The sequence below is a fragment of the Myotis myotis genome, unplaced genomic scaffold (genome assembly GCF_014108235.1).
Source record: "Myotis myotis isolate mMyoMyo1 unplaced genomic scaffold, mMyoMyo1.p scaffold_m19_p_3, whole genome shotgun sequence".
Lineage (NCBI taxonomy): Eukaryota > Metazoa > Chordata > Mammalia > Chiroptera > Vespertilionidae > Myotis > Myotis myotis.
Genome location: NW_023416335.1, coordinates 108203459 through 108230589, shown reverse-complemented (window position 1 = coordinate 108230589; position 27131 = coordinate 108203459). Strand labels below are relative to the sequence as shown.

The 27131-nt window shown below is 43.7% G+C and overlaps 3 protein-coding genes and 1 non-coding gene across 15 annotated transcripts in view; 1 reads left to right on the top strand and 3 right to left on the bottom strand.

The window, feature by feature from the left end:
• The window catches only part of SKA3 (spindle and kinetochore associated complex subunit 3), a 46075-nt gene extending 32464 nt beyond the window's left edge, over positions 1-13611 (bottom strand). For all 4 annotated transcript variants that reach the window (XM_036297557.1, XM_036297554.1, XM_036297555.1 and 1 more), the window contains exons 1-3: positions 13477-13611; positions 4923-4984; positions 4664-4829 (exon numbers count right to left, since the gene is read on the bottom strand). In XM_036297557.1, the coding sequence (XP_036153450.1) occupies positions 4664-4829; positions 4923-4984; positions 13477-13579 (331 nt within the window). In that variant the 5' untranslated portion in view covers positions 13580-13611. The remainder of the gene's footprint in view (positions 1-4663; positions 4830-4922; positions 4985-13476) is intronic.
• A 53-nt stretch (positions 13612-13664) lies between these two features.
• Positions 13665-14695, top strand: MRPL57 (mitochondrial ribosomal protein L57). Its single transcript, XM_036297559.1, has 2 exons — positions 13665-13799; positions 13922-14695. The coding sequence occupies exon 2, from the start codon at positions 13927-13929 to the stop codon at positions 14233-14235; it is 309 nt and encodes a 102-aa protein (XP_036153452.1). The 5' UTR covers positions 13665-13799; positions 13922-13926; the 3' UTR covers positions 14236-14695.
• Positions 14696-15306: 611 nt separating this feature from the next.
• Positions 15307-27131, bottom strand: part of ZDHHC20 (zinc finger DHHC-type palmitoyltransferase 20) — a 99013-nt gene continuing 87188 nt past the window's right edge. For 5 of the 9 annotated variants that reach the window (XM_036297465.1, XM_036297463.1, XM_036297468.1 and 2 more), the window contains one exon: positions 24157-24728. In XM_036297465.1, the coding sequence (XP_036153358.1) occupies positions 24708-24728 (21 nt within the window). In that variant the 3' untranslated portion in view covers positions 24157-24707. Of the gene's footprint in view, positions 15390-24156; positions 24729-27131 lie in introns of those variants that run through there. The other 4 variants (XM_036297452.1, XM_036297451.1, XM_036297464.1 and 1 more) reach the window with 3 other exon arrangements.
• LOC118652354 lies at positions 22437-22568 on the bottom strand. Its single transcript, XR_004966597.1, has one exon. It is a non-coding gene; the product is annotated as a small nucleolar RNA SNORA51 (small nucleolar RNA).

Sequence of the window (27131 nt, the reverse complement as noted above, 5' to 3'; positions counted from 1 at the left end):
CTGAAAGATCATACACCATGACCAAGTAGGATTTATCCCAGGGATGCAAGGATGGTACAATATCCACAAATCAATAAACGTGATACATCACGTAAACAAATTGAGAGGTAAAAACCACATGGTCATATCAATTGATGCAGAAAAAGCATTTGACAAAATCCAACAGCCATTTTTGATAAAAACTCTCAGCAAGGTGGGAATAGAAGGATCATACCTCAACATAATAAAAGCCATATATGACAAACCCACAGCCAACATCATACTCAATGGACAAAAACTAACACCATTTCCCTTAAGGACAGGAACAAGACAGGGATGCCCACTCTCACCACTCCTGTTCAACATAGTACTGGAAGTGTTAGCCATTGCAATTAGACAAGAAGAAGAAATAAAAGGCATCCAAATTGGAAAAGAGGAAGTAAAACTGTCCTTATTTGCAGATGACATGATATTATACATACAAAACCCTAGAGACTCCATCAAAAAGCTACTAGACTTAATACATGAATTTGGCAATGTAGCACGATACAAAATTAACCCCAAGAGATCTGAGGCATTTCTATACACCAAAAGTGAACTTTTAGAAAGAGAGACTAAAAAAACAATCCCATTTACCATCGCATCAAAGAAATTAAGCTACCTAGGAATAAACTTAACTAAAGAGGTAAAAGACCTCTACTCAGAAAACTACAGGACGTTGAAAAAAGAGATAGAGGAAGACATGAACAGATGGAAGAACATACCGTGTTCATGGATTGGTAGAATCAACATCATCAAAATGTCCATACTACCCAAAGCAATCTATAAATTCAACGTACTTCCCATTAAAATACCAATGGCATACTTCACAGATCTAGAACGAACTCTCCAAAAATTCATCTGGAATAAAAAAAAGACCCCAAATAGCTGCAGCAATCCTGAGAAAGAACAAAGTAGGTGGGATCTCAATACCAGATATCAAGCTGTATTACAAAGCCACTGTTCTCAAAACTGCCTGGTACTGGCACAAGAACAGACAGATAGATCAATGGAATAGAATAGAGAGCCCAGAAATCGGCCCAAACCAATATGCTCAATTAATATTTGACAAAGGAGGCAAGAACATACAATGGAGTCAAGATAGTCTCTTCAATAAATGGTGTTGGGACAATTGGACAGATATATGCAAGAAAATGAAACTAGACCACCAACTTACACCATACACAAAAATAAACTCTAAATGGATAAAGGACTTAAATGTATGACGGGAAACCATAAAAATTCTATAAGAATCCAAAGGCAATAAAATCTCAGACATATGCCAAAGCAATTTCTTCACTGATACAACTCCTAGGGCACTTGAAACTAAAGAGAAAATGAAAAAATGGGACTACATCAAAATAAAAAGCTTCTGCACAGCAAAAGAAACCATCAACAAAACAACAAGAAAACCCACCATGTGGGAAAACAGATTTGCCAATGTCATATCTGATAAGGGCCTAATCTCCAAAATTTATAGGGAACTCATACAACTTAACAAAAGGAAGATAAATAATCCAATCAAAAAATGGGCAAAGGATCTAAATAGACACCTTTCAAAAGAGGACATTCAGAAAGCCAAGAGACATATGAAAACATGCTCAAAGTCACTAATCATCCGAGAGATGCAAATCAAAACAACAGTGAGGTACCATCTCACACCTGTCAGACTGGCTATTATCAACAAATCAACAAACGACAAGTGCTGGAGAGGATGTGGAGAAAAAGGAACACTCGTGCACTGCTGGTGGGAATGCAGACTGGTGCAGCCACTATGGAAGACAGTATGGAGTTTCCTCAAAAAACTAAAAATGGAACTCCCATTTGACCCTGTGATCCCTCTTCTAGGAATATATCCCAAGAAATCAGAAACACCAATCAGAAAGGATATATGCACCCATATGTTCATAGCAGCACAATTCACCATAGCTAAGATCTGGAAACAGCCTAAGTGCCCATCAGTAGATGAATGGATTAGAAAACTGTGGTACATCTATACAATGGAATACTATGCTGCTGTAAAAAAGAAGGAACTCTTACCATTTGCAACGGCATGGATGGTACTGGAGAGCATTATGCTACGTGAAAAAAGCCAGTCAATGAAGGAAAAATACCACATGATCTCACTCACTCATGGATAATAAAGACCATTATAAACTTAAAAAAAAAAAAAAAGATCCAGGACGGCACCTTCAGTGCCAAGTCCTTTTTTTAAAATATATTTTTATTGATTTTTTACAGAGAGGAAGGGAGAGGGATAGAGAGTTAGAAACATTGATGAGAGAGAAACATAGATCAGCTGCCTCCTGCACACTCCCTCCTGGTACGTGGCCGCAACCAAGGTACATGCCCTTGACTAGAATCGAACCTGGGACCCTTGAGTCTGCAGGCCAACGCTCTATGCACTGAGCCAAAGCAGTTAGGGGCCCAAGTCCTTTCTTGTTGTTAATCCTCACCCGAGGATATTTTTCCATTGATTTTTAGAGAAAGAGTGAAAGGGAGGGGGGCAGGGGGCAGGGGGCGGGGGCGGGGAAGGGGAAGGGGAAGGGGAGAGGGAGAGGGAGAGGGAGAGGGAGAGGGAGAGGGAGAGGGAGAGGGAGAGAAACACATTGATGTGAAAGAGACACATCCTTGGTTGCCTCCACATGATCGAGCCTGCAATTGAGGTACGTGCCCTTGGCCAAAATTGAACCTGGTACCCTTAAGTCCGCAGACTGATACTCTATCCACTGAGCCAAACTGGCTAGGGCCCAAGTCCTTTTGTTTCTGTTCACTCCATCTTTTTTTTTTAAATATATTTTTATTGATTTCAGAGAGGAAGGGAGAGGGAGAGAGAGAAACATCAATGATGAAAGAGAATCATCAATTGGCTCCCTCCTGCACGCCCCACACCGGGGATCAAGCCTGCAACCTGGGCATATGCCCCAACCGGGAATCAAACCATGGCCTCCTGGTTCATAGGTCAACGCTCAACCACTGAGCCACACGTGATGGGCTTTTTACTCCATCTTTTAAAGGAAGGTCTGCAGTTCAAATAGGATCTATGAGATACTGGTGGAAATCCTTATCAGAATCACCTGGATCCAAAGGAAGAGGAAAGGGGTAAATTTAGGCTATACATTTAGTTGATCAGCTAAGAGATGCAACAGACGAGGGAGTAGAGGTGCACACTTGTTTTTGAAGATATAATTTTCATTGTTTTGATCAGCAACTGGAAATTAACCAGGATAGGGTACTATTTCTGTACATAAACCAGGACACATTAAATCTGCAGGGTGCATCATCTAAAAAAAAGTTATAATAAACTTTGATTTCATGGCTTTTGGCCATGGAAAAGCTAGCTGCTGATTCACCGAGTTCTGTTTTGACATTATGCTTTTTTATTAATTCTGAAAAATGTTATGACTACCAAAAACCTCTTGTTGCGCTTATCACAAGGCTGTCAGTGATGAGATTAATAAAATAAAATAAAATAAAATCATCACTATGATCATCCCCATTTCACAAGTGAGGGAAAAGCAATTTGAAAAACTGTCTAGTCCAGGGGTGGGCAAACTTTTTGACTCGAGGGCCACAATGGGTTCTTAAACTGGACCGGAGGGCCGGAACAAAAGCATGGATGGAGTGTTTGTGTGAATTAATATAAATTCAAATTAAATATCATTACATAAAAGGGTACGGTCTTTTTTTTTTTTTTTTTTTTTTTTAGTTTTATTCATTTCAAACGGGCCGGAGTTTGCTCTCGGCTGATCTAGTCACACATGTAGTAGTGTGTGTAGATGGTGGAGTCAGTATTTGAATCCATAGCTTGTACACACCAAAGTCAACTGAATTGTTTCTTTTATACCTTGTGGACTGTTTAATATACCTTTCACAAAAATCTTCAGTACGTATTTGTTGAACTTAATTAATGCTTTATTTATGTACAAAGATCACTCTCACAATGGAAATGAGGACACTGAAGCTCAAATTGGTCAAACAAAGGTATGGAAACAACAATAACAACAGGTAACACCTCGCAATTAACATGCCAGATACTGTTCTAAGTAAACTTTATCTTATTTAATCCTAATACAATCTGAGAAGTAGAGACTATTAAACATCTCCATTTTGTGAATGAGAAACCGAGATAAGAGGTTGAGGAACTGGTCAAAGACAATGCATCTGGTTAAGTGGTGGTATCAGAGATTTGAACTCAGGCAGTTTGGCTCTGAATTTAAAATCACTATGCTATATTACTCTTTATTAGAATTTTAAAACTGAAAAGGACTTTGTCATTTTATATAGGCAAAAATCTCTCATTCTACAGAAGAGGAACTTGAGATTAAAAAAAAGGGGGGCGGGGGGGGGGGGGGGGGAGGAGACATGCCCGAAGGTCAGTCTCATTTATTAGCAGAGCTGACTAGAAACCAACTATGCTGAAGTAAATCAACATATCTGTTCTTTCATCTAACATTGTGTTAGTTCTCATCTAGCATTTAGAAAGGACAACACACAGTGGTTATTGAATAAATAATAAAATGATGGTCACATAATGGCAGAGCAAGAACTAGAAACCACGGCAAAGCCAAAATAGTCTTACTGAATCATGCTGCCCTTTCTCTTTGATACTAAACAAACCCTATAAAATACAAGTTATCCATACCTGAATTTTTCTTGGCCTGTGGATTATATCCATACTTCTGGAAAAGCTCTCTTATTTTTATAATATCCACTGAGGTTTTTTTCATCAGTACTTTTGTTGCCTTTATGAAACCAATGCTTTCTTGACTTTCCAAACTTGCTTTATCAAGAAGAATATTGACATTACCCTTTTAGGAGGAAAGAAAGTACATTATAGTTTCTCTAACTTTTTACTAAGTTTATTTATATTTTTAAAATGATAAATATTATAGGAGTGATACCTTTAGAGTCCGAACTTCTGAATTAAGGTCATGTAAAATTCTCACTGCATAACCTTCAAAGTCTTCAATATGAGTATTGAAAAGAAAAAGGAGGGGAAAATAGAAAATACAATTCAGTTTATTTTTAGAATTACAAAATTCTTGTAGGTATTGATTTATAATTTATATCCTGCTAATCACAAAGAAAAGTGTTAGGCCTTTCTTTAAGATTGTTATTAAACTACTAGAGGCCTGGTGCACGAAATTCATGCACACGTAGGGTCCTTAGGCCTGGCCAGCAATCACGGCCAATCTGTGGGGTGACCGGCAGGGCAATCGGGGGGCCCCCCACTGGCACCTGCCTTGGAGGCAACCAGCAGGGCAATTGGGGGGGTGGTGCCAGCCCGCTCACTGGCCAGCCCCGCCCCCTGATCGCCCCACCACCACGTCGCCTCCCTCTACGGGGTGACGGGGGGCCCCCCCTCTAGCACCCACCTTGGCTGGCCTAGGGCCTGCGGGCTGGGGGTAGGTCCTACGTTGAGCATCTGCCCCCTGGTGGTCAGTGCATGTCATAGCGACCGGTCGTTCTGCCGTTGGGTCGATTTGCATATTAGGCTTTTATTATATAGGACTAGAGGCCCAGTGCACAAAATTTGTGCACTCGGGGGGGGGGGGTGCATCCCTCAGCCCGGCCTGCGCCCATTTGCAGTCCAGGACCCTTTGGGGGATGTCCACCTGTTGACTTAGGCCCACTCCCTGGGGGATCAGGCTTAAGCTTGCAGTCAGACATCCTTCTGGCAGCCAGGGAGCCCTTGGGGGATGTCCGACTAAAGGCTTAGGCCCCCAAGGGATCGGGCCTAAACTGTTAGTTGGACGTTCTTAGTGCTGCCATGGAAGTGGGAGAAGCTCCTGCCACCATCACTGCACTGGCCAGCCATGAGCCAGCTTCTGGCTGAGTGGCACTACTCCTCGGTCTGACCTAAACCCCAGAGATTAGTACTTCATTTTACAACTTTTTCTCGATTTACAGGCAGCAGCAAACTCAGACCACACAGTCGGGTGTGCGAGAAATGTTGCTTTCTTTATTGTTTAGTAACCAAACCTAACTTCAACTTCAGCCCCCATTCTGCCAAGTGAAAAAACAAAAACAAAATATTTAACTTAGGTTCCCCACCCCCTTCTCTGGAGTTGTACTTCCATGTCAGACAGTTTATATCTCAGGCAGAGGTGCCAAAGAACTGAGCAGGGTCAAGAACATCTGGACCTCAGTCTTCTGTCTGGGCTGGCCCCCACCCAGCTGCCCTTGACCCTCACCTCAGAGCTCAAGTCCATGCTGATCCCTGGTATATTCTCCTCATCTGGGCCTTGAGGCCTCTTGAGTCCAATTTGCTCTCTCCCTCCCTCCCTGCCACCTTCGCTCTCTCACACGAAGAGCTATTGGGTTTTCTGGGGTGAGGTCCTCTGACACCTCCTCAGCCCCGTTGCATGGACACCATCTTGGTGCCTTGGTCACGGCCACAAAGCTGTGTGGTTGCTCTCAGACCCTCCATCTCCTGCTGCCTTAGGGAGTGACTCAGTGGGAGGGGAGGGTCACAGTCCTTTTTACATGGCCGCCAACAAACACTCAGTGTTCCTTCCTTCTAGTTCTCCTTCTCCTCCTCACCCCAGTCCAGGCACGTCTATGTGCAGGGCAGGGGAGGGTGGGAGGCAGGCGTATCTCTGACCCAGCACACACAGGCTTCCAGATCCACTGCTCCCCCAGTAGGCCTTCCACGCTCTGGACCTCGACACCCAGAACCTGCCCCCTCTCAGCTGCAGGTCTTTGCCCGCAGTGGTCAAGTCTGTTTAGAGCAGTGGTTCTCAACCTTGGCTGCACATTAGAATCACCTGGGAATCTTTTTAAAATCCTGATTTCTGGGCCTCATCCTCCGGAAATTCTGTTTCTTTGTTACTAATGTTGTGGCTCTACCCCATAACAAAGAAACAGAATTTCCAGAGGATGAGGCCCAGAAATCAGGATTTTAAAAAGATTCCCAGCCGAAACCAGTTTGGCTCAGTGAATAGAGCGTCGGCCTGCGGACTGAAAGGTCCCGGGTTCGATTCCGGTCGGGGGCATGTACCTGGGTTGCGGGCACATCCCCAGGAGGGGGTGTGCAGGAGGCGGCTGATCGATGTTTCTCTCTCATCGATGTTTCTAACCTTCTGTCTCTCTCCCTTCCTCTCTGTAAAAAATAAATAAAATATATTTAAATAAATAAATAAATAAATAATAAATAAAAAAGATTCCCAGATGATTCTAATGTGCAGCCAAGGTTGAGAACCACTGGTTTAGAGGCTTGAAGTCAAGAAGTGCCTCTTTGTTCTCTGCTTTCTGGAGGCGGTCAGCATGGAACATTCCTGCCCTGGATTGGGGAAGGGTCTTTGGGTGTTAAGAATACCAAGAGGGGGAGCACAGACTCCTCCTAGAGCTCTGAGATGGGAAAGGCAGCACCCCCTCACCTCTAACCCCAGGACGTTTCTTTAGAAGCAGAAGCCTCATCCTGTGCTGGCTGCCTCAGTTTCTCAGAGACAACGAATTTGATGAACGTCTTTTCCCCACTGCAGTAGCTGCTTCATTTGTTCGTTCTTGCATTTTTCATTAGCTGCTAAATCGCCCCTGTGGCTGCAAACCTGCTGTGCCTGACTCAGCCAGTGGGGAGCTATGGCAGCTGTGCAGGGACAAGGGAAGGGGGAGGGGGGCCCGGCCTGCAGAGAGGGTCAGTGGTGCCTGCCCAGCTGTCTCAGAGGATGTGGCTTAGGTTAGGTCCTGTCCTTTGGCGACTTTAGGAGGGGAGGCCGTGTCCTCCGCTCCCCACTTTGACTCAGGGGTGGAAGTTCTCCTTGCTCTCTGGCCTCATAACTCAGTGGATCATAGTGGGATGCGGCAGGCAGGCAGGCGGCTTCTGCGACTGCACACAGGCGCTGCCCGAGGTTTCTGCGGCTGCACACGGGCACAGGCTGGTGGCTTCTGCAGCCGCACACGGGCGCAGGCCTGCAACCCGGGACGAATCAGGTCACAGGCGGCGGCAGGCGGCTTTTGTGGTTGTACACAGGCGTGAGCAGGCCGTTTCTGCGGCTGCACACGGGTGCGGGCAGGCGGCTTCTGGGGGGTCTGGGGTTGCTGCCTGGCCTGCTCCCGGACCTTCCCACCCTCCGATCGCCATGGAGATCGCTGGGCGCAGGCCAGCTGGCAACCCTGGCCCCCGTGGGGTCCGGGGTTGCGGCCTGACCTGCGCCCTGGCCCTCCCGCCCTCCGATCGCAGGGGCAGGCCAGCCGGCAACCCCGCACCTGGGGGACCCGGGGTTGCTGCCTGGCCTGCTCCCGGGCCCTCCCGCCCTCCTATCGCCATGGCAATCGCTCCACGCAGGCCAGCTGGCAACCCCAACTGGCTTTCCGATGGTGATCACCGGCTGGTGAGTGGGGAAAGGCGGCCTTTGCCCACCCCCCAGCTCTTGCCTGCCGCCTGGGTTGCCGATCACCATTCTTCAGTCCTTCCCCTTTTGCCTCCCAGCATTGCGGCTACATATGCAAATTAACTGCCATCTTTGTTGGTGGTTAACCGCCATCTTGGCTGGCAGTTAATTTGCATATCACCCTGATTAGGCAATGGGAAGGGTAGCGGATGTACGGCTAATTACCATGTTTCTCTTTTATTAGATAGGATAACATGCACATAGAAAAGTACAGAAATCCTAAGTATATAGCTTGATGAACTTTCAAAGTAAACACCTACATAATCAACACTCAGATCAGGAAGGGAGGGAGGGACAAGAGGTGAGAACATGGTCCTACTGAGCAATTTTTTCCTATATAGCAAGCACTTTTTGATTCATATTTTATAAAACTTCTTTACTGATAACACATATTTTCTTCTAAAAGCTTTATTGCTTTCCTTTGCATTCAGAAATAAAATCCATCTGGAATTGATCTTTCTGTATGGAAGGAGATAAGGATGAAGACCCATGTTTTTTCCCCTGAGTGTACAATTGACCTGGCACCATTTACTGAAAAAACATCCTTTACCCACTGTACTGTCACCTTTCTTATTAATCAGATGGTCCTATCTATAAAATAGAGGCAGTTTTTTTTAAAGAATTATGTTTCTTGCCCTAGCTGGTTTGGCTCAGTGAAAAGAGTGTCAGTCAGCCATGGACTGAAGGGTCCAGGGATGGATTTGGGTCAAGGGCACGAACCTGGGTTGAAGGCTCAATCCCTGGTCCTGGTTGGAGTGTGAGCAGGGAGCACCAATCAATGTTGTCTCTCTCACATTGATGTTTCTCTCTCTGTGTCTCTCCCACTCCCTTCCACTCTCGCTAAAAATCAATGGAAAAATATCTCCAGGTGAGGCTTAACAACAACAAACAAAGGAATTGTATTTCTTTTTCCTAAAATATGTCTCCTTTGAAGATCTCCTTCTACCTGTTAAAAGTCAACCAATTTTCTGCTGGACCCATGTGGCTCAGTGGTTGCTTGTTGACCCATGAACCAAGAACCACTGGTTGGATTCCCAATTCCTGGTCAGGGCATGTGCCCAGGTTTCTGGCTAGATCCCCAGTAGGGAACATGCAGGAGGCAGCCGATCATGTTTCTATCTCTAGCCTTCTCCTTTCTTCTCTCTCTAAAATCAATAAAAACACATTAAAAAAAAGTTAACCAGTTTTCATTAGGGAAATGCAATTCTACACCACAGTGATTTTCTACTTTATACACACTAGGATGTCTACAATAAAAAAGACAGGTAATAACAAATGTTGATGAGGATGTGAATAAATTGCAACCCCCATTCATCGCTGGTGGAACTATACAAATGGCACATCTACTTTGGGAAACAATTCACTTTGTTTTACCCAAGAATATACCCAACAGAACTGAAAACATTATATTCAAATGAAAACTTGCACATGAATGTAAAATAAATTGCGGATACACACTGACATGGATGCTAAGTGAAACAAGTCAGCCACAAAAGATCACATATGTATGACTCCATTTATATAAAACTAGAGGCCCGGTGCACAAAAATTTGTGCACTGGGGAGGGAGGGGTCCCTCAGCCCGGCCTGTGCCCTCTCACAGTCTGGGACCCCTCGGGGGATGACCATCTGCTGACTGAGGCCTGCTCCCCAGGGGATTGGGCCTAAGCTGGCAATTAGACATCCCTCTGGCAGCCCGGCAGCCATTGGGAGATGTCCACTTGCCAGCGGGGAGTAGACCTAAGCTTCAGTCGGACATCCTTAGTGCTGCTGAGGCGGCAGGAAGGCTCCCACCACCACCGCTGTACTAGCAGCCATCAGCTTGGCTTGTGGCTGAGCAGAGCTCCCCCATGTGGGAGCGCACTGACCACCAGAGGGCAGCTCCTGCATTGAGCATCTGCCCCCTGGTGGTCAGTGTGTGTCATAGTGACCAGTCATTCCCAGTCTTTCTGCTGTTAGGGTCAGTTTGCATTATTACCCTTTTACTATATAGGATAGAGGCCTGGTGCACGGGTGGGGCTGGCTGGTTTGCCCTGAAGGGTGTCCCGGATCAGGGTGGGGGTCCCGCTTGGGTGCCTGGCCAGTCTGGGTGAGGGGCTGAGGGCTATTTTCAGGCTGGCGGGCAACTGAAGCTCCCAGCCTCTCCTTTTTTTCTGTTTTTGTTTTTTGGTTTTTGTTGTTTTTTTTTTAAATTCTGGGATTTATTTACCTTCTATAGCTGTCACTAGAGCTGAGAGAGCCGGCTCCAGCTCTGAGGCCGGTGCTGGCTGAAAGCAGGTTTCTGGAGCTTGTTTAGCTTCTATAATTGCAACATAGTTGCTTAGAGTTCAAGCTCAGAGCCCAGCAGCGGCAGGCGGGGAACTCTGGCTTCCTCCATCACTGGAGCAAGCAAGCCTCCTGTTCACTTCAGCTGCCTGGCTGCCAGCCGCCATCTTGGTTGGCAGTTAATTTGCATATCGCCCTGATTAGCCAATGGGAAGGGTAGCGAAGTTACAGTTAATCACCATGCTTGTCTATTATTAGATAGGATGTCCAGAATAGGCATATCTATAAAGAAAGAAGGTAAATTAGTGTTTGCATAAGACTAGTGTGGTAGATGGAGGTGGGACTGTGAGCTGCTAACAATCACATGGGTTCCTTTTGGGGATGATGAAAACCTAAACTTACTGTGATGACAGTTGTACAACTGTGAATATACTAAAAGGCCACTGAATTGTATCCTTTAAATGCCCAATTTTGTGGTATTTTAATTACATCTCAATAAAAATGTTTAAAAGTCAACCAATTGAATGACATCACCGTGATAATAAAAGGTAAAACTTTTTGTGACCATTTTCTCTAATGTTCACTATTCTTATATTTTCTGTAATATATATGGGCCTGGATTAAAAAAATTATTCCAACTTTTTCTTGTAAAACCAAACAAAAAGGCAGAATTTGTGTACACAGGTAATATGTTGGTAAGAAGGTAAATTTGCGAAAGCTTTGTGGAAAGCAATTCAGCTACATATCAAGAACTTTTAAAATATATGTATATACTTTTAAATAACTTTTAAAAACTATTTTTATTGATTTCAGAGAGGAAAGGAAAGGGAGAGATAGAAACATCAATGATGAGAATCATTGATCAGCTACCTTCCACACACACCCCCACTGGGGATCCAGCCTGCAATCTGAGCATGTGCCCTGACCTGGAATCGAACAGTGATCTCTTGGTTCATAGTTTGAAGCTCAACCACTAAACCACACCTACCCTGCAATATCAAGAATTTTAAAACACAGCTGGCCCAGGCTGGGTAAATTGGTTGGTTAGAGCGTCCTCCCCATATGCCAAGATAGTGGTGCAATACAGTCAGGGCATATACAAGAATCAACCAATGAATGCATAAATTGGTGGAACAACAAATCATGTTTCTCTCTCTCCCTTCCTCTCTCTAAAATCAATCAATAACTTTAAAAAAATAATTAAAAAATAATTTTAACATGCTAGTATACTTTCCTGTCTTATAGCATTATTTCAACTACATAAACAAAATCTGCCGGAAGCCGGTCCATCCTTGCTGCTTGACACAGTCGCTGCAGGAAAGAAACATCTGCACAGCATATGTTTCAAGGGACCTGGCGTATATAGCATACTGTTCTTAATATGTTTGCTCCCCTTAACGCTGTGTGTTTTAACCAAGGTCACCTCTCCAAGAAAGGTTGTTTCCCCAGGTAGGAATTTTTCCCTGAAGTCAGGGAGGGGATGCCTCTCCTAGAAAGGTTGTTTCCCCAGGTAGGAATTTTTCCCTGAAGTCAGGGAGGGGATGCCTCTCCTAGAAAGGTTGTTTCCCCAGGTAGGAATTTTTCCCTGAAGTCAGGGAGGGGATGAAACTCCTTAACTAAGTGCCAGGCGGGTAGTTAATCACTACAAACAATCATGCTTAAGCTACATAATCTTTACTCCCTGGAATGGAGATAAGAAACGCCCTAACCTTTGTAATAGAAATTGACAGGATTAAAATCAACTGGTATAAATACGGATGTAACAAGACAATAAACAGCAGAACCTCTCTGGAGATCCAGACCAGAACTTGGCTGGAGATCCTGGCTGGAGATCCTGGCTAGGCTGCTGATCAACTGAACACTGTCTCCGTGTCCTTCCTTCTTCGCCGACTCCGTCTACACCTTTGGGGACCCCTGGACCCGCTGGGGTTGGACCCCGGCAAAAATCCAAGAAAAATAAAGGAATTCTAAAAATAAGAACGATAGAAAAGCTACTAAAACATTGAGTGGTGTCCTCTGATGGTGCAGTTACAGGATATATTTATTTTTTCTATTTTCCCATATCTCAAAATTTTGCGATGCATACATACAGGTAGTTTTTACAGTCACAAGAATAAACATTTTTAAATGGCTGGATAACCTTTAACAAAATCACTGAAGTAAAAGGACTCTACAGGATGCAATATTTTAAGGCACATTAAAATTATGACATTTATTAAGTCTGAACTACTCTTTCAATTTTAAAAAATCCCTAATACAAAGGCCAGTGGTGAAGAATTTTACTTTACTTACAAAAAAAAAAAAAAAAAAAAAGAGCGGTACTGAGTCCTGGTGTTTGTGTTGGCCACACGGTTTGCTGGGAAAAATAGACGTTTACTGCAACTGTGGACCATCATCACTATACATGCGGAGGACAGTGCTGAACAGCTGCACTGTAAAGGGAGCTAATTTTGTTCCTATTGTGTGCTAGTGATAAGTACAGATTCTGTACGACTAGCAAGCACACCAAGTGTAACTCAGGTGCGCAGGCTGAGCTCAATGTGTCAACTTAGGTTTGACTCGCACTACGTGTTTCTCCAGGCTACACAGCAACGCGCTGCTTTTCTTCTCCGGAGGGCGCGGGAGTCACCCCACCCCCGGGGGCGAAGGAGCGAATCAGGGAGGGCGGCCCCAGTGACCTCCCGGGGCTGCACGCTCCGCGCCGCCCGCATTCGTACCCAGCGGCCCCCTCCCACGGCGGACTAACGGCCCATCCGAGGAGTGTGCCCGTTTCGACGCTACCCACCCGCCCCTCTCACCGCTGTCTTCCTTCTCCAGCGCCCGCTGCAGCCGCGCCGTTTCGCTGTCCAAGGTGACCGCCAGAGACCGCAGCTTCGCACAGAAGCTCCGGATCGGGTCCATGGTGAGCACACAGCGCCGCGGGCCCCGCCACTCGCTTGAATCCCCGGCGCCGGAAGTTTCGTTGGTCCCGCGGCCGGCGCACTAGTCCCCTCTCGCGGGAGCCGAAGTCTCGCGGGAGCCATCTCCCGCGGAGGAGGCCCACGCCGGGCGGAGCCAACGCACTACGGGCGGTGCGTCAGTCGGCGTGCGAAGGGACGCGGGCTCCCGAGGCGGTGGACTGGTGAGTGCCCTGGCTTTCGTGGCCACTCGGGGACCCTGGGTGGGCGAGCACTTCCCCGGAGGCGCTGGTGGCCCCGGCGCTGGGCGCGTGGCCAACCCGTTCCCGGTCTCTGTTCGCGACAGGCGCCATGTTCCTGACCGCGGTCCTGCGCCGCAATCGCATCCCTGGCCGGCAGTGGATCGGAAAGCATCGGCGGCCGCGCTTCGTGTCCTTCCAGGCGAAGCAGAACACCGTCCGCCGCCTGGAGACGGAGGCGGAGAACCACTACTGGCTGAGCGCTCCCTTTCTTAGCGCCGCGCAAGAGTTCGGGCACGCCGCGGCCCGCAGGGCGGCCGCCTTCCAGGCCATCAAGGCGGCCAAGGAGGCCAAGTTCCCGCCGCACCGGCGGCTCGTCGACCAGCTCAGCCACCTCAATGTCACCAAGAAGTGGGCCTAACGACCGCGCCCTGGAACCGGGAGCGTTAGGGACTGTGACCGCCAGGGAACTCGGCTTGGCGCGGTGAACAATACACTGTACAGATGACATACTGTAGTGTAGTATACCTGTAACCTGTATAATTTTATTAACCAATGTCACCCAATAAGTTCAATTTTAAAAAGTGACCTTTGGACCAGAGTCGTGAGCAGAGCGCTCAGAACATCAGGTCTTCAAGCTCCAGCTTCTCTCTTGTGTTTCTGTTTCTTCACCCGGGTTATAGTGATGTAAGATGCATTTTGGGTGAACCTGCGATGAAACTGCAAACTAATGGTTTGAAGTCTGTATATGTGACATCCAGTGGGTTGCCTAAACGTAAATGAAAACAAGCTTTGTCAGTCAAATATATTCCTAAAAATGTCTTTTTTCTTCTTCTACCAACAGTGGACATTAAAATGAAGTAAAACGGTTTTTATCAGAACTGTTGCATGAAGGTGTGTTTTAAAAAACTTTATCAGAAAAAAAACTTTATCGGGATAAAATTAACATAGTTAATCAGCTGTGGATCTTTTCTTTCAAATAACCTTTTTCTGGGTAAAAATAGTCAAGCACTTTACATGTGTCACCCGATACAGTAATTCTATTGAGGCAGGTTAGTAAGAAACTAGGAAAATTCCCAGGTAAGTGGAATGGAGAAACAGACAAATGGCTGAACAAACTTGGAACTGCTGAGCAGAGATTCTGTCTTCCCTAACCAAAGATAACTAATGAAAAGGAAAATGGGGGTGGGGGGGTGGGGGGGTGGGGGCAGGGGCAGGAGGGGAGCTTGCAACCTAGTTCAGTATCTGATTAAAACTGTAGTCCTACTTCCCCACTCTGACTGACTTGGGCGGAGCTGCAGAGCCTAACCTCAGGGGCCCACCACAGCTGACTTGGGCAAAGCTGGGGAGCAGGCCCCCCCCCCCCCAGGAGCTGCGGGGACCCTCAGGGGGCCGTCACAGGAGGAGATGCATAGGTCAGAGCCTCCCCACAAGTTGAGTTCAGGCTTTGGATCCGGAATTCCCCTGGACTAGCAGATCTTCGAAATAAAGGGTAAACTTTCCTACCTCAGAGTGCCGGCTGATCACACTCCCGTGCATTCTGCCACAACACTAAGAGCAGGTGGTTTAAATCACCTTAGGGAGATAACAAAACACAATTAGAGCCAGACTAATCCAAGACAGAAGTGAAACTACTCAGAAAATGACCCCAAACTTTTTTTTTTTAATATATTTTATTGATTTTTTACAGAGAGGAAGGGAGAGAGATAGAGAGTTAGAAACATCGATGAGAGAGAAACATCGATCAGCTGCCTCCCGCACATCTCCCACTGGGGATGTGCCTGCAACCCAGGTACATGCCCTTGACCGGAATCGAACCCGGGACCCTTGAGTCCGCAGGCCGATGCTCTATCCACTGAGCCAAACCGGTCTTGGCGACCCCAAACTTTTAATGCATCAGTTACCAAAGGACATACCCAGAAGTCTAGTAAATATTGTTGAGATGCTGCCTTGGAGCCTCCCCTAAAATTCTCACCCATAGAAATAGATAAAACCCTCAGGACAAAGAACTCCTGGTGTGTGCTCTTCTTTGAGCATGCCTGTGCCCCCTTTCTTCAGGCATATACTTTGCACCTTCTGTCCTAAGGTTCCGGATGAGTCCCAGGGGAACCATGGGCAGCAGCAGCAGCTGTCGCAGACTTATCCCCAGGTCCTGCCTCCAGGGGGCCCTTCCTTTGCCTCTGTGGCCCAAGCTTTAATAAACTTACCTGGACTCTGTCTTGAAAATTTTCTTGCATGAGTCAAGAATCTGGAGGTTGCCTGACACGTGAAAGATTCAGGACAACATGGAAGGAGTCCCCCAACACTATCATTTGGGACAGTTTTACCTGTGAGAAAACATTTAAGGAACTCCAAAATTACCCTCCCAGTAATGACAGTGACTTGGATTTGGATTGCTGTATAATTCAGAAATCTTAACTATGTGATTAATAAGAAATTTTCAAAGTGCACAGAAGAGAAATATTTCACTGCCTTCTGCCCTCCCCTCGCCCGCCCACACACACACTCTGGAAACAGACTAAACATGAGTCCACACAGGTACACAACATGGACCATGGACTTTTAAAACCCTCAGTGGGATCATACTATGTATATAGATTTCTGCAATTTTTTTCACTTAATGTTTTTTTTTTTGTTAATCCTTGCCCAATAATATTTTTTCCATTGATTTTTAGAGAGAGGAAGGGAAGGGGAGAGACAGAGAATCATCAATGTGAGAGATAAATCCATTGATGGGAGCCAGGGAGCCTGCAGCCAAGGACATGCCCTTGATAAGAATTGAACCCTCAACCCTTCAGTCTGAGGGACCAACACTATAACCACTGAGCCAAATCAGCTAGGGCTCACTTAATGTCTAAGATCTTCCCCACGGAGTTACTTCAATTTTATGAATATAAAAATATAGAATCTTGCCCTAACCGGTTTGGCTCAGTGGATAGAGCGTCAGCCTGGGGACTGAAGGGTCACAGGTTCGATTCCGGTCAAGGGCATGTACCTTGGTTGCGGGCACATCCCCAGTAGGAGGTGTGCAGGAGGCAGCTGATTGATGTTTCTCTCTCATTGATGTTTCTAACTATCTCCTCTCACTTCCTCTCTGTAAAAAATCAATAAAATATTTTTTTTTAAATATATATATAGAGAATCTTTAACTGGCTTTATTGTATCAACACAGTAACAATTTAGCCAATTTCCTTTTTTGTTGTTAATCCTCACCCAAGGATATTTTTTTCCATTGATTTTCAGAGAGTGGAGGGGGGGAGGGGAGAGAGAGAAAAACTGATGTGAGGGAGAGACATCGATTGTTTATCTCCCACACATGTTCCTACTGGGGGTGGGGAGTGAACCCCCAACTGAGGTACGTACTCTTGACCAGGAATCAAACCCGAGACCCTTTTGTGTGCGGGCCGAAGTTCCAACCATTGAGCACACTGGCCAAGGTGCCAATGTTCATCAATATTTACTGTTGTTTTTTTTTTAAACATATATTTTATTGATTTTTTACAGAGAGGAAGGGAGAGAGAGAATTAGAAACATCGATGAGAGAGAAACATCGATCAGCTGCCTCCTGCACATCTCCCACTGGGGATGTGCCCAGAACCCAGGTGCATGCCCTTGACCGGAATCGAACCTGGGACCCTTGAGTCCGCAGGCCGACGCTCTATTCACTGAGCCAAACCGGTTTCGGCATTATATTTACTGTTTTTTAAAAAGCCTCTCAAATACTAGCCTCACTTGTAGGTAAGATTTTTTTTCTTTCTACGTGGGGAAGAACCCAGTTCTGTGTTTCTCTCCAGTGTGTCTCCTTTACTACACCTGAAACACTTTACTTAAGGTCACCAAATATGGAGGGGTTTTTTCCCACACCAAGCAATTCTTTGCAACACCAGCTGCAAAGAATTTAATTCTGACACTATCTACCTGGACATCGACTCAGTCCCACAAAACTGTTCCCCACCCTGCTTCAGTTGCCCCTTGCAAGTAATAGGTCCCCAAGTTACCCACAACTGCTGTTCATCTTGGCTACAAATAAAAGGTTTCCATAACCCCCTCCTCAGTTTGGATCAATTTGCTCGAGCAGCTCACAGAACTCAGGGAAACATGCCAGCAGTTCATTAAAGGATATGATAAGGGACAAAGATGACCAGCCAGATGAAGAGATGCATAGGGTGAGGTCTGGGCGGGTCCCAAGCACAGATTTAGTCCCCATTGAGTTAGGGTGCCAGCCTGGAAGTTCTCCAAACCTCCTATGATTGGGATTTTATGGAATCTTCCTCACATGGGTGACTCCATTCCCAGCCCTTCTTCCCCCTCTGGAGTATGAGGGATAGCTCTGGAAGTTCCAAGCTTTTTCTAGTCTTTCTGATAACCAGTCCCCATCCAGGAGCCCACTCAGTCACCTCATTGGAACAAAATAAGCTTCTAGTGCTCTTACTTAGAAAATTACAAGGGTTTTAGGAGCTGTGCCAGGAACTGGGGTCAGGGACCAATACATATATTTTCTATTATCTCACACACTAGAGGCCAGGTGCATGAAATTCGTGCAAAGGGTGTGTGTGTGTGTGTGTGTGTGTGTGTCCCTCAGCCCAGCCTGCACCCTCTCCAATCTGGGACCCCTCTCACAATCCAGGACCACTGGCTCCCAACCACTCACCTGCCTACCCGATTGCCCCTAACTCAGCCGTGGGCAAACTACAGCCCGCGGGCCGGATCCGGCCCGTTTGAAATGAATAAAACTAAAAAAAAAAAGACCATACCCTTTTATGTAATGATGTTTACTTTGAATTTATATTAGTTCACACAAACACTCCATCCATGCTTTTGTTCCGGCACTCCGGTCCAGTTTAAGAACCCATTGTGGCCCTCGAGTCAAAAAGTTTGCCCACCCCTGGTCTAGAGTCTGGGGGAAAGTAAAACAAGTACAAGAGGCCAACATCACTCAATTTTCCCAGAGTGGTTCCAAAAAGCTAGCTTATGAGAAAGGAGAAAAGTAAGGCCAAAGTGATATCATTAGTTCTATTCTTTAAAGAGTCAAAATTTGTCCATCTAGTTGTTAATCCTTCCTACTCCAAACAGGGCTGAATTAGCATACCTCTTCCCAAAGGTTGCTTCATATCTACTGGCCTTGTAAGGGGCAGAAATAGAATACTAGGGACTAGCTACGATTATAAAAAAATATTAATAATGCTGTTAACCGTGATGGTTCTGTTCTGATTAGAGAAAGTTCGTTCTAACCTGGCTGAGAGTTATATGCTTGGGGACATGGGAGCTAACATCAGAATGCAGTCCATCCTCCTTTCCCTAGAACTGCCTATCATTATGGAAAGATTTACAACCTCGTGGCTGAAACAATCTAGCCCTTCGCAATCCCCAGCCCCTATTGCCTGTAATCTCAGAGGTGCCCAAAGGCACTCACTCTCTGCAACCTCCACACAGCCCACATTACTAGTAACCTGTAATGATTATACTGTGCCTACTTTCCTATGCCTATAATTCTTACTTTCTCCCATAATCTTTGTCCTTCTACCCAATATAAGCAGCTGGCTTATGGGGAGAGGCAGAGCAGATTTTTGTGGATGACCTGTTCTCCCATATTGCCAGCATTAATGGAATAAACATTCATATATGATTCTGATGGGGAAAATGAGACATTTTAGGGGGGCTAGCAATCTGAATCTGTGCCAGTAACCTAATGCACATTCTTGTTAGCCTATAGTCTAGTCCAGTGATGGCAAACCTGACACGTGTGTCAGAGGTGACATGCGAACTCATTTTTTTTTTTGGTTGATTTTTCTTTGTTAAATGGCATTTAAATATATAAAATAAATATCAAAAATATAAGTGTTTTACTATGGTTGCAAATATCAAAAAAATTGTATATGTGACACGGCACCAGAGTTAAGTTAGGGTTTTTCAAAATGCTGACACGCTGAGCTCAAAAGGTTCGCCATCACTGGTCTAGTCACTACCCCTTCTTTATCTGGTCCTGCAAGACCTGTTTACCTAAAGTACCATTCCCATTTTAGAGGCCATAAACCATGAAAAATACACAACCCCCAGATGGAGTTATCAGTGCTGGCGCCAGGCCAGGACTTGAGATGTGGTCTCACTGCCCCCATCCCAGCACATGGGGCTTTTTGCAAAGCCTGCGGAAGGTCCAGAAGTATGATCCATATTTGGGGGACAAAGAAACCAAAGGGTATAAACGGAAAGCTTTCTCCATATTGGTTTGCTCAGGATTTGGAGAGAAACAGCCTCCCCAGAGTCCTGTACTAGTACATGAGAAACATCTGAAAATAAATGGGTTTTTCCTGTGCCTCTGGTACTCCGTATTTTTCAGTCGCCTGGTAAATTCTTTAACAATTCAACCCTATCTCTGCTTAATTGGCTCAAGTAGTGGCCAGACCCCTTGGTTGTCCGGTTACAGCTTCTGCCAGTTCATGGGAATCAGCTCTGTCTCAGATCCTTGTTGCTTCATTCAGCAGCCTCAACTATTAAGCTGTCCCTTTGGAGGGGAATTGGAACACATATGCCACAAAAGAATTCTACATAAAATAAAATTTATTATTCAGCATTTTGAAAACCACAATTCAGCAACTTCTAGTGTTTCGCAAGTACTTATGATCCAAAAGTTATTTCTGAATTGAAAATTATGTTCAGTAAAAACTAAGTTAAAAACTTTTTGAATAAAGCAATCTATACCTCTGGCTTAGGTAAACTACAATATTGTTACATTCAAATATTAAATGTCTTAGATGTAGTTACTCCAAATTATTAGCCAAATTTCTTTCTCTAACTAAACAATATTTGACCAGATTTATGACCAAAATAATAGTTATTCTTTCATTTGGCAAATACCACTTTATAACAACAACAAACTGTTCTAACACAGAACTTTATTTTTATATAATAAAGTAAGTTATGATTTTTGAAAAAAGTTTAAAATGTTCAGCCTTCATGTTAATGTAATTAGACTATCCAAAAGACAAAGCAAAAAATTAACATTAAGTCATGGTCCAGGGTTATATTTATGAAAAACAAATACAAGACTTATGGGAGGGACTCGGTAAGTAAAGACAACCAAAATAAACTGTATGTCAAATCTGTTTAAATAAAAACATTAAAGATCACTTTAAAATAGTGTCCATCTTTTCTTTTAAATGGGCATGCACTCATCTGCAATCATGTACAAATATAATAAACTTGACTAATAGCTTTCTCAAGCTTTTAATATAAATACAAATCCTTGCTTCCTTATGTAAACCAACAAAATAATACAAAGTGAACTTGTTAGAAAAATATGGACCTTTCTGAATCTATATTGCATTTTAAATTTAAATTGTAAAACATAGTTCTAGGTATATGAAACCCCTGTTGACTTATTATTACCTGTATCTTACATATTATTACATCTGGTCTTTATTTTGGCTGAAATGCAAAAATATACTTAATTTCGTAGTAACAGATTAAAAGTATTTTCCATTGATAACAATGCTATTCCTAGAACAAAACATAAGCTATGCAAATGCCTTAATATACACCAAGCCCTTAATATACATTTACTGCTTTAAAGTTTACTGAATGGAAATCTGACATGTCTGATAATCTTGAATTTAAACACTCTGTAAACAAAGTAAAAATCTGTATTCTATTGGAAATAAAATTCAAATAAACATTGCCTATATGATTTAAACTAATCTTAGTCAAATTAACTTATGACACATTGAATCAGAACCATTAAATATGTAAAAATATTTAAAAAATCAGCCATATGTAAAGATGAAACTAAACTCTGAAAACGTGTCCCTGATTAATAACTACTCTGCTGCAGCTACTCTTTGGTTTGGCAAAGTGATACTGGTCAGATATCTCAGGGACTGAATGTAAGTTTGTACCAGGTAAAATCAAGTCTCCTGCCTACCTTTTTTTTTTTTAATGGCAATGGCAATACCTGAAATTCAACTTAATATCCTTAAATGTCATCACATTTGTTCAAGTGTTTGAAGGACCAAAGACAGTACTAATAAATTTTCACAGGGCTTCATTTTGACCTTTCTCCCCAAAGAGTGACAGCACTAACCAATACCAGTTGAAATACCAAAGAGGCAGCTGGTTCCTGATTCCCACACTACACCAGTAGGCCCTTACTGAAGAGCAGTGAATGTTTATGAATAAACTCAGCCAAATATTATTCAGCATGTGGTAAAATGTTGGCCATTAATTAAACCAAAGGTAATTAAAAGGCTTTCATTGAAAATTTCTGAAAAGGTGTTTACTACACTATTAAAGATGATACTGAATAACAGAACTTAAAAGATTACACCACTACAAAAGTGCCTGAATACACTAAGGGGGTAAATTGTTTCCTCACTTGTTAATCAGGTGCATGCAATCCTGATCTAGATGTAGAAATACTCATGAGCAGTGCCAGATCATTTCTGAAAGTATTAAGTTTAAAACATTGACTATTTATTTATCATATGGAAATTGCCAAAATGATGATTTTGGTTGGTAACTGGTATCACTCATTTAACTCTCATACTTAAAAGTTTTTTAGAATAAAGATTATCAAGACTACAGAGGTGAAATAAAGGTGGAAGAATCCATATTATATATATATTTTTTCAATGTCTCCCCATTCACAATACAGACCAGGCAAAGAGCCTGAGCCGAGGTGTATATGGGGCAAGTTTACTCTGCCTCCTATTTCTGTACAGTCAGTGTAAGAACACAGCCTGTGGTAAGCACCAGGAGGCCCATATTATATTTTTTAAGCTATCATATTCCTTCAGTTCAAAGGGGAAACTTCCTTTTAAAATCCAATATTACTATTTAGTCAATGGAATTAGGCAAATCCTATAAATTGTAAACCTGGAATAGTTTATTATAAAACTTATGTGGAAAAAAAGTAAAATGTATATGACATTAAGAAAGTATATAGCTATCCCTAGTATACTGTTTGATGTATAGAAGGTACTCCGGAAGTATTTGTTGGATGAATGAAAAGTAAGGTGATTTTGCAAAATCAGAAATCAAAGAATGTTAGAGGTCATCCAGTCCAAGTCATTGGTATCACCCCGTCCTCTCAATCCTATGTTACAGATAAGAAAACTATATTCCTAGATAATTATAGATTCTGGTTAACATTTAGCTCTGATGGCATGGCTCAGTGATTGAACGTCAACCTATGAACTAGGAGGTCACAGTTTGATTCTCGGTCAGGGCACATGCCTGGGTTGTGGGCTCCATCCCCAGTGTGGGGTGCAGGAGGCAGCCAATCAATAATTCTCTCTCATCACTGATGTTTCTATCTCTTTCTCCCTCTAAAATCAATAAAAATATATTTTTAAAGAACATTTATCTCTATCCACTACTGGAAGCAATCAATTATTTTGGTTTGTGTGTGTATATTTGACTGACTAGTATAAATAAGGATTGACATTTTTACATTGTTTCTCCTTTGTAAGATATTGAATTTTTATTTATAATTAACTAGAGGCGGAGGGGTCCCTCAACATGGCCTGTGCCCAGCTGGCAATCTGGGACCCCTCGGGGGATGTCGGACTGCTGGTTTTGGACTGAACCCGGCAGTCTGACATCCCCTGAGGGATGTAGTAGTGCGCAAAGCGGCCGGGGAGGAGCCTGACCTGGGCCAGGGATCACGCTGCTCCCACTCATCCTGGCCCCACTGCACCTGCTGTGAGCCTGGCGTCTGATGCCTGTCAGTCAGCTGAGCGGCACTCCCACTGTGAGAGCACACTGACCACCAGGGGGCAGCTCCTGCATTGAATGTCTGCCCCCTCGTGGTCAGTGTGAGTCATAGCAACTGGTCACTTAGGGTTTTATATATATTGTATAGATGCAACATTTCTTGCCCCTTAGACTGGATTTCAAAAGGAAAAGAGGGTGTGTGTCTAGGTAGAAAGATGTTGCTGTTCAGTCAGATTTAGTATTTTGGATTTATGAATGGAATCCATCTTTCAGAGACTGGAAGTTTTAAATGACTACTCAGGTTGCCTGACTGGTGTGGCTCAGTGGTTGAGTGTCAACCTATGAACCAGGAGGTCACGGTTTGATTCCTGGTCAGAGCCTCGGTTGTGGAGCCTGCCGTTGTCCAATATTTCTGAGGGCCTTTGTGTTCTCCTGTATGTATACTAATAAACTTTTTTTAAAAGTAATTATAAATCAGAGAGAAACAAAAGTATTTTTTATAATGCCAAGTTTCCTTTAAGCCTTGGGCACAACACTATACAACATTGTTGTATTAATGCTTAGAACTAAACCTTCAATGAATTATACAAATGTGCTCCATGTTGTAAATCATTATATTTAGATATCTTAATCCTTCTGAGTGTTATTGTATAGCCAACAATAAAAAATCTTTATTAAAAATGTTGAAAAGTATAAAACAGTATTTATAAATGATCAAACACCCAATTTTTAGAAAGCAGTCATTTCCTTTTCCCTACATAGTACAAGCAACAGTAATTTGGATATTATTATTCAGTTTCAGCCACCGTACTGTCCTAGATGTTCTTTACTTAAGAGAATTTGTTAGCTTCTGTTTCTGGAGTGAAAATTCATACAGACACCAAGAAACAACTCTGATAATGTAACTCAGGTATCAAAAAAAATACATATGCCATGTTAACATGTGATCCGACATATTATAGCATTTCATAACAATAAGTGTTATTTGCAAAGTAAAATCAAGTCACTTTTGCAGCTTTAAGTCAATGCTGGACTTAAGATTAAGGCATCTTCCTGCTCTGCAGTAGCGCTTCTGTGGATCCAGGGATCTATACAAAGGCTTCCTTTTTTGAAAAAATATATCTTCTTTTATACTTCAATTATTTCATCCCATTGATAATTTTCTTGCAAATAATACTGAAAATATCAGTCCATGTTTTTATAAACCTATAAAACCAGAAACAATTGAGTTATTGGTTAAAACTTGATTTTATATTTCTGAAAACAAGATTTATTAAATGGTTCTCTGGGCTAAGATATACAGCTACTAATATAACAAGATAAGAAATAAATATTTTAATATTACTAAACTGTAATAATAATGATTTTTGTAAGCAGTAAATAAGGGATATCACTGACTTTCTTTCTCTGAAGGATCAAGAAAGCATTTTAAAAGAGAAAGATTCTCAGGGTTCTCCCTTACTGTTAACTTGGACATAATCTGAAGAGTCATCTTATCCACACCTTTCTAAGGCTGTTGAAAGGATGTAGGGAAGACTCACAGCAACAGTTCTAGGAACTTTAGCTGGGGATTCTCAACCATCACAGGCAGCAGCCACTATTCTGCCTATATTAAGAAGAAATAAAGCCAGGACTGAGGCCCAACTGCTGTACCACAGTTCTCAGTGGCACTGGCAGGTGCTCCTGCTGTTCATCTTCCGAGTCCAGCCTGCTCCACCTGACATGAGCCTGGCCAGAGTGCCCGTGTTCTGATTCTGTCTGGGTCTCAGGCTCTAGGTCCTTGGTACGGAACTGAATGCTCACGACAAATGCCTGCAAGGAAGCAAAGGCTTCCTTAAGACTGCAGATGACAACCCTTTTAAAAAAAAAATGAGCTCATGACAACAGGAACTATGGTAATGAATGTGTGTTGTCTGAAGCTGCTAGGTTTGTGGGCATTCATTACAGGCAGTAGGTAACTAAGTTTGTTAAAAATTGAACACCTTCACAAGATGCTACTAAGCACGGAGCTCAGCTACTGAATGACTGCAGACAGCTGCATCCTTAACTTTAGCATCAGGAGAGACTTCACTACATCCCTGCAGTTCAACTTAAGGTTAGCAATTATCCTCACTGCTCAGGCTACAGATCCACCAGGACGGTCTTCTATGGCTCCTGTCTCTGGACACACAGTAAAGAATAGCTTATCCATGTACTTGCCTATAGAGTAAGCTGCTCTTTTACAAAATAAACAACATTTTTCAGACTTTAGTGTTAGTCACTCTTCTCTGGATCGAATTTCTTCAATAGTAGGCAAGTCACATTTTTTGTCTATTGTCATTGTAACAAGGTTATTTATCCCTGTAAGCACATAATTATATATGATCCAATAAAAAATGAATTGAGTTGCTGGCTAAAAAGCAAAATTGATGATTAAAGTGAAAGCCACTCTTATATAAGCACTAAATAGGTATATGGTGCCAACCATTTGTCTTCTTGTAGAACCCAGAAGCAGTGCTAAGAGCTGAAAGTCTAGTTTTATGCTTTTTAAATTATTTATTTATTTTTAAATATGTTTTTATTGACTTCAGAAAGGAAGGGAGAGGGAGAGAAAGATCAATGATCAGAGAGAATCATTGATCAGCTGCCCCCTGCACGCCCTCTACTGGGGATCAAGCCTGCAACCCGGGCATGTGACCCTGACAAGAATCGAACCTGGGACCTTTCAGTCCGCAGGCCAACACTCTATCCACTGAGCAAAACCGGCTAGGGCCCACAGCTTCTTTATTTTGTTTTGTTTCCATTGTCATGAAATATCTTTTTTCATACCTTTACTTTCAGACTGTGTGTGCCTTATGATCTGAAGGGAGTCTCTTGCAGACAGCATAAGTAAGGGTCTTATTTTATTATCCATTTCAGTTACTGAATATCTTTTGATTGGAGCATTTAACCCGTTGTATTTTTAAAATACATTTATTTATTGATTTTAGAGAGGAAGTGAGAGAAATAAGAAACATCAAAGATCAGAGAGAGAGGAGGAGCAACTAAGATGGCGGCATAGGTAAACACTGGGAAATTATCGCCTCACACAACAATTGAAAATTACCGCAAAGGACTGAGCAAACATCATCCAGAACAACAGAAAGGCTGGCTGAGTGTAAATTCTACAACTAGAAGGAAAGAAAAGCATGCTGAGAGCCAGAGGCGCTGCGGAGGTGAAGTGCAGAGGTACGGCGGCTCACGCGCGCGAGGAAAGGGGGTGGCACCTGAGGACGCGGCTGTCTTTTTGAATCACAAGCTCCCGACTGCTCTGAACTCCGATTCCGGGAAGTCTCTGGGGACCCAGGACTCATACGGGGAGAAGCTGGTCTGTCCGGCAGCGGGCGAACTTGAAGGCGGCTTTCCCTCAGAGGTGCTTGCAGCAATTAGCGGGTCACTGAGACCCGCGACTCGGGGCGGAGAATCAGCCATAGCTCCTTGATCCGCCCTTGGATTCCCTGAGACCCCGCCCCACCCAGGCTGAGGCAGAGGCTTTTGCATGTGAATGTACCTAACTGCAGCCAAGCCAGGCAGACCCGGAACTTCCAAGAGAAGGCCCAAGGCCCCGCAGCGGCTTGCATTGCTTCACAG

What these genes read in the sequence shown, in the direction of transcription:
- MRPL57 (XM_036297559.1), top strand. Translation starts at nt 13,927, where the DNA reads ATGTTCCTGACCGCGGTCCTGCGCCGCAATCGCATCCCTGGCCGGCAG.